The sequence below is a fragment of the Alternaria ethzedia genome (genome assembly GCF_023757985.1).
Source record: "Alternaria ethzedia strain BMP 0044 chromosome Unknown scaffold_9, whole genome shotgun sequence".
Lineage (NCBI taxonomy): Eukaryota > Fungi > Ascomycota > Dothideomycetes > Pleosporales > Pleosporaceae > Alternaria > Alternaria ethzedia.
This window is the reverse complement of record NW_026056202.1, coordinates 281846-301669: the sequence shown is the minus strand read 5'-3', so window position 1 is coordinate 301669 and position 19824 is coordinate 281846. Positions and strand designations below refer to the sequence as shown.

At 52.7% G+C, this 19824-nt stretch overlaps 6 protein-coding genes across 6 annotated transcripts; 3 read left to right on the top strand and 3 right to left on the bottom strand.

The window, feature by feature from the left end:
* Positions 1-3285: 3285 nt before the first annotated feature.
* Positions 3286-4688, top strand: J4E87_004674 (uncharacterized protein; the record flags this gene model as incomplete). Its single annotated transcript, XM_049376293.1, has 7 exons — positions 3286-3294; positions 3400-3423; positions 3568-3643; positions 3699-3801; positions 3856-4059; positions 4110-4177; positions 4231-4688. 7 exons carry the CDS (start codon positions 3286-3288, stop codon positions 4686-4688), a joined length of 942 nt encoding a protein of 313 aa, XP_049233804.1.
* Positions 4689-7741: 3053 nt separating this feature from the next.
* On the top strand, positions 7742-10896 carry J4E87_004673 (uncharacterized protein; the record flags this gene model as incomplete). Its single annotated transcript, XM_049376292.1, has 4 exons — positions 7742-7747; positions 7946-9050; positions 9099-9346; positions 9394-10896. The coding sequence occupies 4 exons, from the start codon at positions 7742-7744 to the stop codon at positions 10894-10896; spliced, it is 2862 nt and encodes a 953-aa protein (XP_049233803.1).
* Positions 10897-11542: 646 nt separating this feature from the next.
* J4E87_004672 (uncharacterized protein) lies at positions 11543-12634 on the bottom strand (the record flags this gene model as incomplete). The annotated part of the gene is made up of 2 exons (XM_049376291.1): positions 11543-12405; positions 12466-12634. The coding sequence occupies 2 exons, from the start codon at positions 12632-12634 to the stop codon at positions 11543-11545; spliced, it is 1032 nt and encodes a 343-aa protein (XP_049233802.1).
* An 856-nt stretch (positions 12635-13490) lies between these two features.
* On the bottom strand, positions 13491-14420 carry J4E87_004671 (uncharacterized protein; the record flags this gene model as incomplete). Its single annotated transcript, XM_049376290.1, has 2 exons — positions 13491-13989; positions 14041-14420. The coding sequence occupies 2 exons, from the start codon at positions 14418-14420 to the stop codon at positions 13491-13493; spliced, it is 879 nt and encodes a 292-aa protein (XP_049233801.1).
* Positions 14421-15033: 613 nt separating this feature from the next.
* Positions 15034-15742, top strand: J4E87_004670 (uncharacterized protein; the record flags this gene model as incomplete). Its single annotated transcript, XM_049376289.1, has 2 exons — positions 15034-15433; positions 15498-15742. The coding sequence occupies 2 exons, from the start codon at positions 15034-15036 to the stop codon at positions 15740-15742; spliced, it is 645 nt and encodes a 214-aa protein (XP_049233800.1).
* Positions 15743-15910: 168 nt separating this feature from the next.
* Positions 15911-16984, bottom strand: J4E87_004669 (uncharacterized protein; the record flags this gene model as incomplete). Its single annotated transcript, XM_049376288.1, has 1 exon — positions 15911-16984. One exon carries the CDS (start codon positions 16982-16984, stop codon positions 15911-15913), a length of 1074 nt encoding a protein of 357 aa, XP_049233799.1.
* Between the last annotated feature and the right edge of the window lie 2840 nt (positions 16985-19824).

Below are 19824 nucleotides of genomic sequence, written 5' to 3'. Positions count from 1 at the left end.
GGGCCGCCGATATACTTAGGGTCTGACAGATTGTGATAGTCCATGATCTCTTCAACCTCAGACACCCTGCTGTACGTCACACCTTTGAGACAGAGATTTCCCAGAGCTGACAAGCTGCCGACAGTAATAGTCCTTTTGTGTTCTCCACATGCACTCCAGGGACATAAATATTCGGGTAATCCTATTGGCGTACGAGAATGCTGACGATCCCACCGCGGGACCCATGATCTGTATTCAATGACGTCAAAATCCTCAAGACCAGGCCCATCATAGATGAGATCGTGATCAATGAATCTCCACTTCTCAGGACTAGGCCCATCATAGTTGATATGGTGCTCAATGTAGCCAAACGCAGTCAGTCTTGCGTAAAGTTGAATGTAAACCAACACCGTGTCGGCATATATCTCATCCCAGTCTTTTGTATAGTCGACGCCTAAAGCTTCTACCTCTGACCTTGGTGAGACGATGTTTAGTAGGCCGTAGACTTTATCGCATGGGTCAGAAGACTCATAATTGCAAAAGACCTGCAGCGCTTCTAGTAGTGAATACGTGCCTTCTTCGCTCATCTTGACCGCATGTGCGCTGTCTAGCTCATAAAGTGCTAACTGATTTCCGTTACGATCATCCCTATCAAGGATCCATGCGGCACTTATAGCTAGAGCTGACCAAGATATCTCTTCGTCTCCCCAGATGACTATCGCGTCTGCAGCTAAGCAAATTTCTTGGATGCACCATATCCTATAGAACCAAGGTCGATTGTAAAGTTCCTTGAGGCTACTTAGTACGGTGGTAGAGGCCGCGATTTCCGGGAGATCGACTTCGTCATGGTCTGCGAGACTATCTGAAATGTTGCCGTGTCTCTCATCGTAATCATAACAAGCGTCGGCAATTGTTTTACTGGCCTCGAAGGCTAGTCGTATCTGTTGCGCATCTCCCTGGCCTAACCAGACAACGACCCTTCTTGCCAATGAATAAATGGTACCCATCATCGGGACTTGGTGACTTTTCTCGCCCTCATCTGCTTGGTTGATACATATTGCGTCCGCCCAAATGATGCGCTTGGCTTCTCGACAACGTAGCCTCTTCAGTGCTTGCGAAAGCGATGAGGCAACCTCTATACACTGACGATTGCACCATATGTTGGCAGATGGTGTTGAATCGCCCCATACGTAAGACAACGCTTCGTACGGAGGAGCCTCGTCAATGTCGAAGGAATGGCATTCGCAATGTAATGGCTCATCTTCATCGAGTGCAGGAAGAATTGTAAGAAGTCTGAATGTTCGCCCACCCAAGATCCTTCCCGTATGAGCAAAAGTGGTGGACATTTCGTATTTGGAAGATAATTGAATGCGACGGTGTGGCTACGAGCATGAACCCTGACGAACACTCTTAGAGCATTTTGAAGCGGGCTACGCTCGCTCGCATATGTCCGATGCGTATGTATCGCAATTCGGTACGTGCGTTGCGTATGCCCAAATTACGATAAAGTGGCTGATAGACGCCGGTGATCGATGACGGCAGACCAGCCGCGTCAGGCTGACAAGTCACCCGTCGCAGGAATGGGGGGTCGTGTCGATACTCAGATGCGTGAGAAAATCCGGGCAACGCCGATGACGTACACAGCGTTCGTGACGAGGTTTGCATGCGGTGTCCTGGGAGGGTAGGTGGGAAGCAGAGGTGCGTCTTGTAGGAGGTTGGGAAGTGGCACTACGATAAGACCTCGGCAATGTGCCGCAAATGGTACTGACATGTGGACACCGACGCTAACGTAGGAATTTCATTGTCGCGCTCGTGGGGAGCTGAACGGTGCGCCAAGCAACGCCATCATCCGCAACTTCAACCGTAGCTCAATTATCTGCCGCTGTCACCTACCACTGCCATGACACATTTCGGTCAATTGCCGTACCATTACACTCCTTTTCACTTCAATCATCACAACCCTCGACCGTGCGATCCGCAGATTTGATGAACGCGATGGATGCCATCTGGAAACCTGAACTAGCCACACTTCCTTCCGCCCCCAGTGCCGGCCTCAGGCGATCCATGAGCCAAGTCCGCGGTATACTGACCCGCTTCCTTCATCCCATGTCGCACGTGCGTCGTTCAAACGCCGGTGCCTGGGTACAGGACACGCCCACATTCTATCATCCATGTCATTACGGGAGCTTGCTATAGGGCATTTTATACGAAGTTTCAGCAAATGTCCAGCCTTATCTATTGCGCCCCTGTGCTAGCTAATGCGGGCTGGTCAGACTAAGCGAAACCACCTGCCCTTTTGCGAACCCTCACCACCACGCTCAAGCACGTTGGGACTTGCCAGATTATTGCATTATTGTAATTGGTCGACAGGTAAAGAGGTGCTGGAGGAGTTCTCCTCTCGCCGACCTTCACCGTGCTGCAAAGGGTCACGATTGTCCTGCTGATACCGATGTTGATGCTCCTTCGGACGTCATGTGTGAATGTGGTAAGTGCGCTTTGGTCTGCCAACGGTTTTGCGGCCACGTGCGCTACAATGGGAACTATGGGAAGATCAGTACGATCACTGCGGCACGCTCCATGAGTGGAGTGCACTTCCACGGCTACTGACGATCGTAACAAAAAGCAATGCGCTCATGATGTTCGACTTCAAACGTCACTGGGACTCAAGGCGCAATTGACTTTGCTTACCCAAAGATGGATGTTTCCGTTAGAGGCTTCAACACAGGCCATCCCAAGTAATCATTTGGCGGGCTAACAAGTCGAAAGCCACATGGAAAACATGGAAGACCCGGCCTCGGGTGCCTTCAGCCGCACAAACATGAGCAAGTGTCTGGACCAGTCGCGACCCTCGGGCGATGGTGTCGTTTCAAGCAGGTGGCAGGCGCAGCGCCACTCACACTATGCGCGGGACGTGCGTAGCTCACTTCAAGTAAGTTTCAACTCCTGCTCCTACAGGTCGCGGGGTAGTTGGTGTGTATGCCGGCTCCTATTACGAGCATGCCGGTTATAATGGCCGCGGGCGCTCCCGAGTGATTCAGGAATGCTTTTCTGGTACCCGCGGAGGACTTATGTTGTTTTTGCGGCTGTCTTTGCTGGCGTTTACTCATCATGACTTCGAGATTTCCTACCGCGGAGGAGTTCGCATCGTTTCCACCGCCTAACTATGTCGACCCGGCGAACCATCTTACATTGGCATTGGCGATACTGGTCCCACTGACTGTTCTCGTCATTGGGTTCATATCATGTCGGTTCTACTGTCGGACAGTGCTCGTCAATACATTGGGATGGGATGACTGGACGATGCTGATGGCAGCCGTAAGTGACAGAAGGATTCGTCTGGCGAGCTGAGAGTAGAGCACTGACCTGTGTAGGTGATGTCGGTTGGAAGCAACGTGATGCTCATCATATCGATGCTGCCAGATTACCAAATGGGCTACCACTTATGTGAGTAGATCGTGACTCCATCACATGCGATATAGCTGATATCAATCAGGGGACGTTCGACCCGAGCGACTTTTCGGGACGATGAAAGCTGCCCAAGTATGTGGCGCGTTGCGAGGTGGTGTTCTCATGCTCACAACAGTATAGATGGGCATGTCGACTCAACTGCTCTTCACGGCAATCATCACGTTCATGAAGGTCGCAATCCTTCTCACCTACATACGTAAGTGCGCAGCATATGCAAAATTCTGAAAGTGTACTTACTGACAGCTTTCCAGGCATATTTCCGTCGAAGCTCGACAAGTGGTTCTGCCGCTTGATGATCTTCTACACGGTCACTCTGAACACGGCCTGCTTCTTCATCACCCTGTTCCAATGCTCGTAAGCAAACGTGATCATCTAAACTATTGCATATTATGCTAACAACCACTGCAGACCCGCCAGCACGTACTGGGAGATCTTCAAGTACATCAACACAGCCAAGTGCCTCAACATCAAGGCGATCTACTACTTCCACTCGGCGCAAAACACATTCAGCGACTTCGTCATCTTCCTATGGCCCGCGAGAAACCTTTTGAACGTCCAAGTATCGCTCCGTCAGCGCGTAACTTTGACGAGCATGTTTTCGCTTGGTGTTATGTATGTCAACATCTCGCGATCTACTTTGGATCAGGCTGACATGCGATTAGTGTATGCATCGCCGGCGTCGTGCGACTGTACTACACACACCTATACCTCGTCTCCTACGATGTCTTTTGTGGGTCACCATCGAATCACAGTTGTGCGCAATCACCAATTAACAATATACAGGGTACGGAGCTACCACGTTCGTCATCATGTCGGTAGAGAGCGGTGTAGGAGTGATCTGCGGCTGCCTCCCAGGCTGCAAGCCCCTCATGAACAAACTGTTCCCACGCGTCTTCGGCAACACGTCGCAAGCATCGTCCCGCCGCCGGCCATCAAACAACTTCCTCGGAGGCAAATTCGCACCAACGTCATCGTCATCGGCAGGGAAATCCGAGCAGGGCTCATATCGCATGCAAGCTTTCCAGTCGCGTCCCGAGATACGGCGCGGTGCGACCATGGAGAAGCGACCACAGCCAGACGTTGAGAAACAGCTTCCTCCGCCCCCACAACCGTCACACCAAGGGCTGCGGCCACCCAGCCGAGCGGCTTTCACCGGAAGGAGACAGGGAGACGCGTACAGAGAGCTACAGGGCAATGGGAGCGATTCGAGTATAGAGATATTCCTTTTGCAGCGTAATTAAAACATGTGTACCCTCCCTGGGGGGCAGGAAGGATTGAGATAGACAAAAGCATGTCCGTGCTTTTCAGTTTCGCAACGCCCCAATGACCCCAGAAGTTCATCATACCGCCAACATCATCGACTGCTGTTTTCCAAGTATATTTATGTACCACTGCGGACGCTAGAAACCCGTTTGACCCCACACCTGGCGCCCCTGAGTGCACAAGTAACGTCGCGTCGCGTGTCAAAAGTGTCGGCGGCGGATAGCTTGCAGCTTACCCCCACTTCGCGTGTTTGCTACCGGTCCCTCGCCTCACCGCGTGTCGTCGTCTCGTCATTTCTCCGCTCAGCCTGGCCGCTTCTGCCTTGCGAACAACAAAGTGGCATTACAGGCGCAACACGGGATGTCTCTTGTTTCGAAGGGTCAGAAAGAGAACGAGACAGTATCAATGGTAAAGAACTAACGGTGCTGTATTAAGCAATGGCAATATCTCTCTGCTCCCAGCGACGGTCACCCTCTATGTTTGCGCCCAACTGGAAAATACCAACGCGCGTGTACTTCTTGGTTCGCGGCTGCATTGCCAGAATGAGCCCCCGTCCTATGGTAATACGAGCTAGCAACACAGTATGGCATCCCGCAGTGTATTCATCACACTGACCATGTATGTCGGTCCAGGCTTTTCCAGACTTCGGATCTACGAAAGTAGGATGCCAAGATGACCAATTATCCTCTTGTGCACCGGTAGTCGCGTCCTCGTCGGCTCGATAACGCGTAGCCTTGCTACTGAAACCCCATGACCGAGAAGCTGCTTCGTGTCCCCATGATTGGGAAAGTTTTTCGTGTTTCCCTATTTTAGCATGGAGGGTTAACGTTCGAAGTCTCAGTTCAGCGTCGAGCACGTCGCTGAAGTCGTCTTTAGACGTGGCATTCTCGACGATGACGTTCAATCGTTGACACACGATCGAATGGCTATCGATCAATGAGTAGCTGATAGGTCCCTCTATCGATGCCCAAGACCATGATGGAGCCACCCATTTAGAGGCCCGGGTAGGTTTGCGTGAGCTCCGATCGTCACGGTCCACTTCCCAAAGTAATTGGCTCGGCAGGTGTTCTGCCCAGAGCCCAGCGTAGTATCGCACAGATGAGGACTGTCCAAACTTTCTCGCAACAGCCGAGATGGCACGCAGCTTATCAGTGTTGTGGCTCAGGCTCAAGTGACTGTAGTGCACAACAATGCGTTCCCAAAGATCCAGAAAATCGGTTCCAGTCGCTTGTAACGTGTACCAGTGAGCTGGTAAGTCAAGCGAATGACCACTTCCATATGCCCCGAACGTTTCAGAATTCGTGATCCACCCATCTGTCTCCGGGACGACTTCATCGGTGCGATTGGCGGTGCATAGATACCGCAGCTGATGGGTACCGAACTCTAGGATGCGGGGGGAAAGGATTTGCTCTTGGAAGCACCATCCACGTTGGTGGATTGGCTCAGCATTGCCCATGTCTCTGCCTGTCCAGAGAACTACCGAACCTATCTTGCCGCTTTTGCAAAGGTAGGGTAACCGAAAACCTCTTTCCCGGGGGATGTATCTGGATTGTAGAAACCCATCCTGCACCCTGGGACTTCGTGAAGCTAGCAGGGTAACATGCGCATGCGAGTATATGTCGCCCATCCGGGCGAGCTCTACAATCTTGTCGCCATCGTCGTCCTGAACTATGCAAAGAGCGTCTATCCAGATGTACTCAAGCCCTAGTTCAGTCGTCACTAGTATAGCATCTTTCAGCGTACGTGGGAGATCGCTGAACGAAAGCTTGGACCGCCATGAGATTATGTTGCCTCTTCTCAGTTTCACTGGCTGATCTCCTCCCCAGCAGTAGCTCAAGGTAGCATACTTTGGCCGTTCGATGTTTGTTGTCTCCACCAGGCATAGCTCTGGATCTGTGGCTGAGCCCTTGGGCCTTTTGAAGATCTTGATGAGACGGCGCGGTTTCAAGATACCAGAGCCTGTCGTTGTGCGCCGGGATTTAGGGCCGCACGCGTTATGCGTGGCGGAGCACGTCTGCAGCCACGCGCGAGCCGTCGACATGGTTTCGGCGGATGCGGGATTCAGATTTGGCAGCCTGGGTTTGATGTCCGTAGCGGCTACGTTACTGAGCCACATTCTTCATTAGTGCACTGATCTAGCAAAGAAGCCGTGTTCCACGGAGGACGTACTCAGCCTCGACGCACAGCACTAGCTTGCGAGCAAAGTCTTTACCGTCCGTATATTGATTGATATCATTGACCCAGTCTAGCACAAGCTGTTCCTCGGAGTTATGCGTGAAGTATGCGCGCAATTGACTGTTCGCTGTGGTTCCACGCCGGCTAAGGGTGAGAAGCCACATCATCAATTCGCAGCCACCCTTTGCCAATGCGACGGCTTCATTATAATAAAGATTGAACCAGTATCCATACTCGTTGCCGGTCGAAGATTCGTGTTCGGTAATGCGCTCCCATGAGCCCTTTTCTGGACAGCGGTTGTAGCCGTGGAGGTAGAGGAGCAGCTTGGATTGGCACACCTTACAGGCGTGGGGAAGAACAGGCACCAGCATACTTGATAGGCATCTGCAAGGTCTCTGCAGCGTAACAAACCGGTGAGTATGCAGTCAGGCAGCTGGCGAAGTGAAAGGAATGAAAGTCGGGCGCTGGCGTTCGACGTGGAATGAGACGACGCGGGGCGGGGTGTGGGTCGGCGCGTAGCTTGCCCCACTTAAGTAGCGTGTTTGCTGCCAATGCCTCGCCTCATCGCTTTCTCGTCATCTCTCAGCCTTTGGGGTCTTGCGAGCATTCCCATCGGAACAGTGTTGCTGTTTCATACGAAGGTTGCTCTACAAAACCTTATCCCAAAGCATCTAGTCCACAAGGGCAGCGTGTCAGACAGATCGCTGAGCTCGTCGCACGTCGCGCCAATTCTTCAGTCCGAAAGCCTCACTCAGCCATTCAACTATGTCAGGCGCACCTCGAGGCGGTGACAGAGGAAGAGGAGGATTTCGTGGAGACCGCGGAGGTGGACGTGGAGGAGGAGGGAGAGGCGACTATGGAGGTGGCGGCTTCCGAGGGGATCGAGGCGGTGGGTTTCGGGGTGATAGAGGCGGAGGCCGTGGTGGCGGCAGAGGAGGGTATGGTGGACCGCCCCGCGGTGGCCAGCAAGGCATCCAGATCTTCCCGTAAGGTATTGATCAATTTTCGGTTCGTCCAGAATTAACATTGGTACAGCAACTCTCATCCGCTAGACCCAAAGGTCGCAAAAGTTGAAGATACTTTGCATCCTGTCGGAAAGAAAGGCCTCGATCTCAGCGCCCTGTCGCTATCAGAAGGAAATCCAACGAGACCCGGATACGGCACCAAAGGTGTCAAGGTAGAGCTCACGGCGAACTATGTTGAGCTGCTCCCACCTTCCAATATGGTGTTGTATCGTTACGATGTTGACGTCCAACCAGAAGCCGCTGGAAGGAAACGTCACCGGGTCATGGAGCTCTTGCTTCAGTCATCGGAGATGGCTCCTCTCAAAGGCGACGTCGCGACTGATTTCCGTCAAACACTTGTCTCCAAGACGAAGTTCAAGCATGACGAAGACATCATTGAGATTCAGTACCGCAGCGAAGGTGAAGACGAACCAGCAGACAACGGCACGGTCTACAAGATCAAGGTCAAGTATATCCGAACGTACAGCATCGGTGAGCTGGTCGACTGGATGAATTCTACCAACCTCAGCCAGTCCTTGGGCGACAAGCAAGAATTGACGCAGGCGCTCAATATTTTCCTGAACCACTACGTCAAGTCTGCCAATAACCTAGCCACGATAGGCTCATCGAAGAGCTTCTCCCTGAATCAGAATGCGACAAGGGGTGATCTCGGCTCAGGGCTCGAAGTCATCCGCGGCTTCTTCTCCAGCGTGCGCATTGCAACTTGCCGCATCTTGGTCAATATCAACGTCAGTCATGGAGCCTTCTACCACTCTGGTCCTCTTCCGGGCCTCATGCACAGCTACGGTACACGAAACACCATTGCTTTGGAAAAGTTTCTCAAGCTGGTCCGCGTCCAAACCACGCATTTGGCTGAGAAGCGGAACAAAGCCAAGCAGGTCATTCCTCGCATCAAGACCATCTTTGGTCTAGCCAGGAAGGATGACGGGCATAAGCTGGCGAACAGGCCACGCATCAAGGGCCACGGTGCAGGCGCCAAGGATGTTGAGTTCTGGCTCGATGCTGACGCAGGCTCATCCGGCGCACCCAAGGCGGAGGCGGGTGCTGCAAAGGGCAAGGGCAAAGGAAAGCCCCAGCCCAAGGGCCCAGCGCCTGCTGGATCGGGAAAATACATTACTGTATTCGATTTCTTCAAGACGAGTATGTCACCCTCTCCCTCCATGGTATCCCGGTACTAACGTTATGTAGCATACAATCGTATCCTCCAGCACCCCGAGCTGCCCGTCGTCAACTGCGGCAACCGAGAAAACCCCATGTACCTTCCTGCGGAGGTCTGCGTCGTCGTTCCGGGCCAGCCATCCAAAGCCAAGCTTGATGGTGGCCAAACACAGACTATGATTCAGTACGCTGTACGCAAGCCGTGGGAGAACGCGAGGTCCATCCTCAATGAGGGTGTATCGACCGTCGGTCTGGACGAGGACACCAATGTTCTGCTGGTAAGTTCCCACTTGCGCTGTGAAGTCCTTTCGCTGACAATTACAAGCGCTCTTTTGGTCTTACCATCACACCGGGTCTGATTAAAGTACCTGGTCGAGTTCTCACCTGCCCAAGGGTCATCTACAAAGGTGACAAGACTGCTCCTGTCGACCAGAAATTTGGCCGTTGGAATATGATGAACATCAAGTTCAATACTGGCGCGTCCCTACCGAAATGGTCCACAGTCATGATATCTATGCCAGGTAAACGCGACTCTTTCGATGGCCAAGCTCTCGGTGCTGTGATGCAGGAGTTCTACCAAGGCTTGCTCAAGATTGGTGTCAACGCCCAGCCACCCCTTCCCCCACAACGTCTTCAACTACAGCATCCAGACGATCCCACCCTCGGCCCGTATCTACAGAGAGCGGCTGGTGCTTTGAACCTCCTATTCATTGTGCTACCAGAGGCAAACATCCCCCTATACAAGCGCATCAAGACACTCGCCGATAGAGACTATGGCCTTCACACGATCTGTTCTGTTGGCTCCAAGCTCTGGAAGGAGCGCGGCCGAGATCAGTACATTGCGAACATCGCACTGAAGTTCAATTTGAAGCTCGGTGGCATCAACCAGATCGTCGAAAACAAGAGCCTTGGCATCATCGATCAGAACAAGACGATGGTGGTCGGTATCGATGTGACCCACCCTTCTCCAGGCTCGGCTTCTAACGCTCCTTCTGTATCGGCGATGGTCGCTTCCGTCGACAAATTCCTTGGACAATGGCCTGCGACGTTGCGCATCCAGCGCGGAAGGCAGGAAAACGTCGATGATCTCTCCGAAATGTTGAAGTCGCGTCTCAACCTCTGGAAGACCAAGGGCAAGCACCCTGCATTCCCCGAGAACATTCTCATCTACCGCGACGGAGTATCAGAGGGACAATACGACATGGTGCTGTCACAGGAGCTTCCCCAGCTGCGAAAGGCATGCGAGGCACTGTACCCCGCGCCTGATACCAAGAAGGGTCTTCCACGCTTCACGGTTGTCATCTGTGGTAAGCGACACAAGACACGCTTCTACCCAACATCGGACAAAGACTGCGATGGTGTTGGGGAAAAGAGCTCTGGCAACACGAAGCCTGGTACCGTTGTCGATCGGGGGGTGACAGAGGCCCGCAACTGGGACTTCTTTCTTCAAGCACATGCCGCACTCCAAGGAACAGCGCGTCCTTGCCACTACTATATCGTTCACGACGAGATCTTCCGCCAGATCTACGCGAAAGTGGTCCCGCCACAGTTTGGCAACATCGCTGATATCGTGGAAGATCTCACCCACAACATGTGTTATCTGTTCGGTCGTGCGACGAAGGCTGTCAGTCTGTGCCCACCAGCATACTACGCCGATCTGGCCTGTGAGCGGGCTCGTTGCTACTTGGCGAACCTGTTCGACACACCGACGCCGAGCGCCGGGAACTCCGTCGCTGACTCTTCGGCAGCTGGGGGTGCGTCGCTGGACCCGAGCGCGTCGGATGTACAGATCCATCCCAGGCTCAAGGACACCATGTTCTACATCTAGGCAATGGCGTCATGGCTAGTCACTTACATACTATGTTGACAGAACACACCCAGCGTTGAATGGCAATTCATAGCTACAACAACCATCGATACGGCAACACATCCTTGGTCCAAGATCATACTGTTCATTATTGCTAGATAAAAAGCTGCATAACAGCCAAATACACTCATTTATCAGCCCCAACCCCCATCCTTTCTCAAACCACACACTCCTGTCACTAATGACGTCGGCGCATACCCCCATACTTCTAACCGGCACATAAATCCAAGCCGCCGTCTGATACGTCGCCTAGTCCGCCGCTCTCAACCTCATGCTATATTGATGACCCATTGCCGCCGACGATCTGCCACTATACGTAAATCGGAATCCAGACCACTTGCTCTGAAATTGCTGAGACTGGCCCGCACGGAGACCTGCATGCTTTTCGCACTCGTTCTCGTGACATTGGTTCGTAGCGACTCGTTCTCGTGATATTGGTTCGTAGCGAATCGTTCTCGCGATGCCGTCCGAGGTGGTCTATGGCTTCTGCAGTCGTGTGAACATGGTTCATGTTATTCGCCAGTAGCCATATTCGTACCCCCACGAACCATTCGATGCAGCGCAATCGTGGTTTATATACTTCTCGCATGCCCGACCCATGGCGACATTATGCAGGGTGCAGATCTACCGGCGCGCTCTGCTGACACCCCAGCCCTATCTCTACCAGTGCGTGCAGCTCCTCCGGCAAACTATTCCGTATAGCATTATGCCACTGCTGTGGCGTAAAAAGCTTCTCGCCTCGCCTCGCCCGCCAATAATTCGTCGTTTCGTACACTTCCGGACATCCACTTAGCAGCCAGCCCCACTTCTCCAGGAACACCGGATCGATTTCCCAACTGCGATGGTCTTCTGGCGGCCCCCAAACTATCAGTATGGGATTACGGTCCAGATGGTTGTACTCGCAGATATCATGGCATAGCGCATCTTCGTAGTCGATAGGCTCCGTGCGTTGGAAAGCTTGTAGCATGTTGTCTCGCACCTTAGGCCACGGGAAGAGATCCAGCCATGGATGATGCTCTACTGAGCTTTGTAGTTCGGTGGGTTGGAGACATGCTGGCCATTCTGCCCCTGCGTCGGAACCTAGGAGCGGGCCCTGTTTGTTGAGTGGCGAGATGCCATACCAATCGTAGTATTGTGCAGTGACACCCAGGATATCAGCGTTTCTTGCGAGACCACTGGCGACGTTGTATTTGAGTAGCAGCGGCAAGTGGGACAGGGCGGGTGTGCCTTGCATGTAGCTGGCGTATGCGTGTTCGGAAAAGCGGCGCATGAGCTCCTGCACCTTGGGGTGGGCGGCCATGCATGACCTTTGCGCTATGGCGGCATCGGGTTCGCTAAGGTCGTTCAGAGATAGGTCGGATGTGCTGCAACTGCCTTCACGACCCGACGCGTCGCTCTCGTTGGCCTCGTCTGGTATGACAACACGGCGCGGCTGTTTGGCTGGAGCACTTTTCTTTTGTGCACGGTTCCCTGGTAACATGTCAGAACTGGTTTTCTTCCTTTTGGCGGTCGATCTGCAGGACAACTTACTCCGTGCTCTCTGGTTCAAGCGATTCTGTAGTTTTCGCCTCTCAACTGGATTGGTCACACCCATCCAATCCTCCGTCTCATCGCGGAGCTCGGGTCGCTGAGACGACCAGGCTAACTCGATAGGAGCATCTGCATAGTCAAACCCAGATGGCATCGGAGTTGCTGACATGTGGGCAGGTGGAAATTGTGTATGGGAATGTCATCCTCCGAGCGGGTGCGAGCATATATGCAGATCGATGACAGCTCGCGAATCGGACCTATGTATTCGAGCCCCGCTTCGAGAAGCAGCATAGCCCCAACACTGTTGAAGGTGTTAAGGAAGTAGTGAGGCTCACTCTGGCGCGATTCTGTTTTGAGAGTGTCAGCAGCGTGCATAAAGTCCGCGTTAGCTCCCTTTAGCGCCTGGGCTGATGCACAAGTGCCATCAAGACAGCGGCCGGGTCCACTTCCCCGTCGCACTCGCTCTCGCGGTCGGAGTTTGATAGATCGGACGTAAGAAAGGTGCCATGTCTTAGTTGTAAAGCATAATGAGAATACACCAGGCGTACGAAGTTGTTGATGAAATTTTGGGTGCAAGCATGTGGACTTCGCGATGACTTCACAGATCGTTCATTGGGACTGGTGAGACCTCGGCTTGCAAAACGCTCTGGCTACTGCCACTGAGAATCGTGATCTTCTCGTCACTCCCGCTTCCCAAGCGGGATGACAAAGGTATTGCGCACGCTTCGTGGCGGAGTTAACATCATACGTAGTATCGTGCATCGGATCCGCAGCTCTTGTAGCGTTGAATTGTTTCAGCTAAGACTAGCCGCTTTTCTCATTCATTGTATTTATTGCTTCGTCATCGACAGATCAGTAATGATCTTCGATCGACTGCACGTGGCTTTTTGATCGCTTCATAAGCTGTAGTGAGTACCGCATCTTTTGCGAACCGATGTCTCCGGGCTTATCCCATGGTCTTCCTATTGGGTCTGCGGTGGCTACTCCGCTCAGAGCCGCACAGATCTCGCTCAATTGATCGTGCTTCATTTACCGGCAGCAGGAACGCGGTCCAGTGGGATAGTCTCCATATCCCGGATCAGGACAGCGGGCCTGTCATATTCGAAAACGATCTCCAGCGCAGGCCTGCACTTTGTGAGGAACTCAAGGAACTCGCGACGGAACGCTTCATGGTAGACGCCACGGAACTCGAGGTACCGCAACTTCGGGACGAAAGTCTTATCTGTCAACCAGTCGAGTGTGCTATTGAGACGGATGCGCTTTGACTTTTGGCCTTGGACGACGGTGAGAGTGACGGATTCGATATTTGCGCAGTTCTTGAGGATAGTTGGGAATGCGGTACGCGTGAGCTTCGATGTACCGTGAAGAGCGATAATCTCTAGTTGAGGCAAAGCTTTGGTCAACTTCTCTACACCGGCGCTGGTAAGTTCAATGGCCTCCTTCCTCTCGACGTCTCCGGCGATGAAGACGCGGACTGCGCTTCGGAAAGTAGCATCTGCATTGGCAATGACGTCGACGATGGTGCTGAATACTATCAGCATAAATTAACACGAATCTGGACAAAGTTGAACATACTCGTCCACATTGATGCCAGAAGCAAAGACGATCTTTTGAACGGGTTTCGCAGTGCTATCAAACTTGGTTGATGCATCTACGTGCATAGTCTGCTCATCTGGGACGGCAGCGGGCTGGTACTCGATAGCCTTCCCCTTCCTCGCCTTTGCACGCTTCTCAAAAGCATCCCACGAAGCGTCGCTCGGGGGCTGAGCCATCAGACGCGCATCCCACTTCTCCTTTGGCTCGTCCCAGGGTCCGTAGGCTTGGGTAGCGGGAATCTCATCGTCCGGGCTGGTGTCCGACCCCGCTTGGCGCTCCTCAATGACCTTGAGCCTTTGGACTTCTCTCTCCTTCTCCTTCTGCTTCTTCTTCTTGGCGGATCCTGAAAGTGGCGCCATGATGTCGTTTCTAGGTTTTTGACGTTGGGAGATCTGAAGAAGCCAGGTGTCGAGCCATCAAAAGAAGAGTTCATCGGAAGGCGGGGGTTCCCCACTATCATCTCACACCTTGCCGCTTTAAGCCTAGTGGCTTTGCTACCCTCTCGTAACGTCACTCTTGCGTCTCTTTGAGTCTCGTCTGGGACACGATGAAAGGCTATCGCGCTGGCATCAATATCTTGACTCATGCCTGCGATAAGAATCTGACTCCTCAGACATGTCCGACTCTGTCGCAATGTCGAAAGACCAGGAGCGCGCATACTCGGAACAAAGTTCCCGGACTTGAGATCGAATGACAGCGAGCCCGGAGTAGAGTCGCCCGGGGTTCATGTAGAAGACCGCTCCATCTGGAAGAGAAGACGCAGAATGCGAGCAACACGACATACGAGCTGCCTTATACTACCTAGCGCTCAGCATTCTGGTTGCCTGGATGGTCAGCCTAGGTGACTCATCCGAGTCCAGGCCGGTGTTAGCATTCCGTCGACGCATCGAAGAAATGCTTATAATAAAGCTTGGGAGCGTAGATGCTTGAATACAACTACCAAACGTCGATTTGCCAGCTCTTAGCCTCAAGATGTCACCCTACGACTTCCACATCTCGACTCCACGTCTCTACCTCTCTTATCTCGATCCCTCCTCTGACGAACAGTGCGACTTTACCCTTGCACTCTATCACGGCGCTCCATCTGTTCGACGGTACCCTGGCGTGATCAAAGACGTACCAGATCTGGAAGCAGTACGAAAGATCGCCGCTTCTGGAGATGAGAAGCTTCGTGCGAGTGGATATGGGCGGTACATCATCAGCTTGAAACCAGAATCGCCTGCAGGTGACGAGGAGACCGGAGTTCCATTTTCACAGAGGAAATTAGAGCGCATTGGGATTGTGAGCATGCAACTAGGACGTGTTGCAGGCGAGCAAGCACCCACCATGCCGGATGTCGGCTTCAACATGATGGAGCGGTATCATGGGAAGGGTAAGTCCTAGCTGTACGAAATGCATGTGAGACATATACTGACTTCGTACCTCTATCTCTGCAGGATATGCGACGGAAGCTGCCCAGGGCTTGATCAAGTACTTTCGCGAGGAGAAAGGTGCGAAGGAGATTGCGGGCTTGACCGACGATACGAATGAAGAGGCGAAGAGGCTCTTCCGCAGACTTGGATTCCAAAACCATGGGGTCAGGAAGGTACGTGGTATTCGGTGGGGTGGTGAAGTAATCGACGTGGATCTCTGGACCTTGGGACTAGAGGATGGGAAGAAACTGGAAGACTTCGGGTTTTGATCCTACGCGGCTGCTGTTCACCTTGTTCAGGCTTTCAAGTATGTTCTAGTGTGTAGGTGGTGTCACTGACTGGGCGTTTATCCTGCGTTTGCATGTAATGGGCTATGATATCTAGATAATGCTACCTATTTCCCTCTGTATCTCAACATGTAATTCCGCTCGAGTACTCTAGTTACTGATGTCATGAGCCTGGCTGGAAGACCGAGGAGACACTCTAGCCTCAGGCATAGCTTTAGCCTCGCCACCGTGCGACAAGCTCTCAGCCTCACTGTCAACCTCGATTCCATCCAGATACCCAAACCCCGTAACGATGCGCGGAATGAGGGTTTCTTGAGCAGGAAAGAACAGATTGCAGAAGTAGTACAAGAAGATGGACAGGAAAAACCCATAAAGCCAGTTAAACGTGAAGAGGTTCTGGAGACCGGCCGAGAGCTTCAACTCCGGATTGACTTTGTTGGCCAGGCCTGGCAACAGAGGGATGATGGTAACGAACGTTGCGACAACAGCTCGCCAGTTTGTACCGTAGCGACCGTATCGGTAGATGCCTCTTGGGTCGTACAAAGCGGGGACGTCGTACTTCCTGTGCTTCACCAGCCAGTAGTCCGTGAAGAGGATGCCTGCCATGGGCGCCATGAAGATGGCATATGCGCTCATGAAGTTGAGGAACGCCTTGCCAGACGCCACGATGATCCAAGGACATAGCGCCCAGCCGCCGATAAATGCGACGAGAATGGATCCGCGACGTACGTTGACGTACTTTGGCGCTAGCGTCGTGACGTCATTGGCAAAAGAGACGGCATTCGCACTAATGTTGACGCTAAGCTGCCCAAGCAACCAGATGGAAGCACAGAAGAAGGCTGCTGCCCGGCCACCAGGCGTATCCCAGGTATCGATGATCTGTAGTGGCGTCCAATAGGCTGTGCCCCAGATCTCTTGGGCTGCGGATGCAGAAACGATCCCCATAAGAGCGACCATAGTCTTGAAGAAAGGGATTACCGGCATCTGCCAGTATTGCGCTGTAGGATCCTTACTGAAGCGGGAGAAGTCGGGAATATTGACAGCGAGGGTGCTGTATCCACCAGTAATGCTAGTCATGCTTGATAACCAGAGCCAGGCCCTTTCAGCGCCATGCACCGAGGCCGGACGTGTAAAGAAAGTGCCATTACCGCCTGCTTTGACAGCGACCCAAACTGTCATTCCGATGGCGACGGGTGGTAGCAAGATTGTCTTCACCCAGAACATGTACTGTAGTCTGTGCGTCGGGATGAGAAGGAACGGGAATTGGATGAGCCAATACAGGAAGTATGAGATCATCCCGGCTGTTGTAAGACCGACCGATGCGGGTAGATGATTGGGAATATCGCGAAAGCTTGGCCAGATAGCGTTCAAAATCTAGGAAGCGATGTCAGGAGACGCATCCATCAGGTCATTTTTATTATAACGTACCGCAGTCACACATGTACCTCCGTTGGCTGTTTGAACCCCGAACCAAAACATAGCCAAGACACCTCTGCTCACAATGGCAAAGTAGCTAAACCAGTAACCAAAGCTGGCGCGAGACGCGATGGGGAACGGAATATGTAGGTTCGAGCCGATAGCGCCGTTGAGTACCGTGGGTAAAGCGTTGCATATACCCGCCACGAGCGTTATGAGCACGGCATCGGTTGCCGTCAGACCTATTCCAATCAATCTCATGTCCTCAAGACGACTTCGACGATCGAACACTTACCAAGTGTGAAAATGGCAGACCCTGAACTCCAAGTCGATATGGTAACAAGGTCACTGAACCAGTACGTTACGAACGCGCTCTTGCCCCAAGTCCGCTTTTCCGGTGGTACTGGCTCCATATCGGCATTGGTCCATACATCGGGCGGTGCGATGCTGCTGTTTTGCTTAGGAAGTTGCCAGCTCGATGGCTGCGTTGTGCGAAGCTTCATCTTCTCTTTTGCCGCGTGGCTGCGACTGCGTATGCTGCCTGTAAAGTGCATTGTGAGGGGCTTCTGTTGTGTTATGCGCCCATGTGATTCTAGCAGTCTTCTTCTGAGCTCATCAAAAGTCGTTTAGCGATGAATATCTCCAGCCGTTCGAGTAAAGCGATGACGGATAGATAGGTGATCGACGATGTACTTCGAAGTTGCGTCCGAGTCCGATCTTCCACAAAAATAGCAAGCTATCCTCATCTTATGAAGTCAGGATATATGTGCTGCGTCTCGCGGCAGGTGTCAAAGATAGACAGCTGCGCTTACGTCGCACCGCGCTGAGCAAAAGATGGGGTAGTCTGGGCTGATCTTATCATTCATCGTGACGTGATTGGGCCATACCTCGTCGCTATCATAGATAAGTATGTGTTCCTTGCCCATATCGCTATCGTGTTGCTGCATTTGATGGGAGGTGTTCATGCTGCAATGAGACGCGTTGGGATGATATGCAAGCGTGCGCCACCTGAATGGGGAGGATGAGAGCCGAATGTCGGCCGGCGCTAGTGCCGACGCTTATCAGTTCGCTCCAGGGCTATCTCCAAGCGACCATCCCGCAACCTCCGTGTTTATCACTGGAAACTTCATCCTTCTCGACTATGGCGCCGGATTGTCCGCTTAATCTCAACTTGGCATGGCATCTCATCCGCGAAGCAGGTTGACGTGCGCAGCTTGTGCGAAGCGGAAAGTCAAGTGCAGTAAGACGGTACCCTGCGACAACTGCATCAGACGAGGTCAAAAAGATACGTGCGGTATCGACGATTTGCATGGCGATGTAAGCTCTCCAACGCGTCCTTCCGACCAAAGATCATGTGAGCTCGACTATTTGCGACAGCGGGTCGCACAGCTCGAAAGCGAAACATGCCAGCGAAGCCCGACGAACATTGCGACTCCGCCCGGAACTCTGCAACCTGAAACACCAAACGATAGGCTTCCCGATGAGTCCGCAGATGAGCCCGACGACGCTGCTGTTTCTCGAGATACCGCGACGGTACTGGAGTTCCTCGCTTGGGGAAGAAGGAAAGAGCCTCACTGTCACACAGTCGCGTCCCTCGAACCCGCGGATGATGTTCCGATTGAAGTTGGTTCATCCATATTTGATGACTTGTCCCAGCTTTCGGTGCTTCAACTACTTCTTCCAAGCCCTCACCAAGTTCGACAGTTGGTAGAATACCACCACGAAAGCCTGTTGTGGTACCATGGCAGCTACTTCGTTCCTACTTTCCAGGCGCAACTCCGAGATTTCTACGATAGAGATAATGGGCTAATCGAACAATCATCTACGGATCTCCAATGGGTAGCTTTATTGTTCGCTATTCTGGCCGCTAGTCTTGTGTGCGCAACCGATTTGCGAGCGCAATCATGGGGATTTGACAAGGCCGAGCAAAAGAAGCTCTCGCGACGATGGTATCAAGCTATCTTCACTTGCCTCAACCAGGCAGACTATACGAGTAACCTGAGCATCCTTTCTTGCCAAGCTATAGCCACGGCAACTGTTTCAGCTCACCTCCTAGGGTTCAGTACAAAGCAAAGCATCCATCTCGCAACCGCTGTTCGCATTGCTCAATCTTTGGGCATCCATCGCTTAGGGCCAGACGCCAGTGGAGGTGTCGTAGCAAATGAGACTGGCCGTAGAGTCTGGTGTCAACTTTGCAGCCAGGACTGGTTCAGCATACCGTTCTCGGAGAGTTACCTGGTCATTCCAAGATACTCGATATCAACCCCACCGCTGAACAGCCACGACAAACATTTGGCCGCTGTTGACGCGGACGTTCCTACTACTACGAGCTATTCTTTATTCTTGCGCAACATCGCGATAATCATGCCCCAGCTTCAAGACGGCCTCGTATCAAGCAATACACCTTACACACGTTACGAAACGGTCTTGCATTGGGATGCACGACTTCGAGAACTGGCCACTCGTGGAAGGCCAGTTTTCATGACGAACGCACCGTTGGATCCGAGCTGGCCCAGATGGGTACCATGGGCGCGGCGCGCTCTAGCCATTACGTCGAGTCACAAGATCATCATGATTCATCGTTCCTTTCTACTGGACAGTTTCGTCAATCCTGCTTTCGCGTTCACCCGCCGAACATGTCTCGCAGC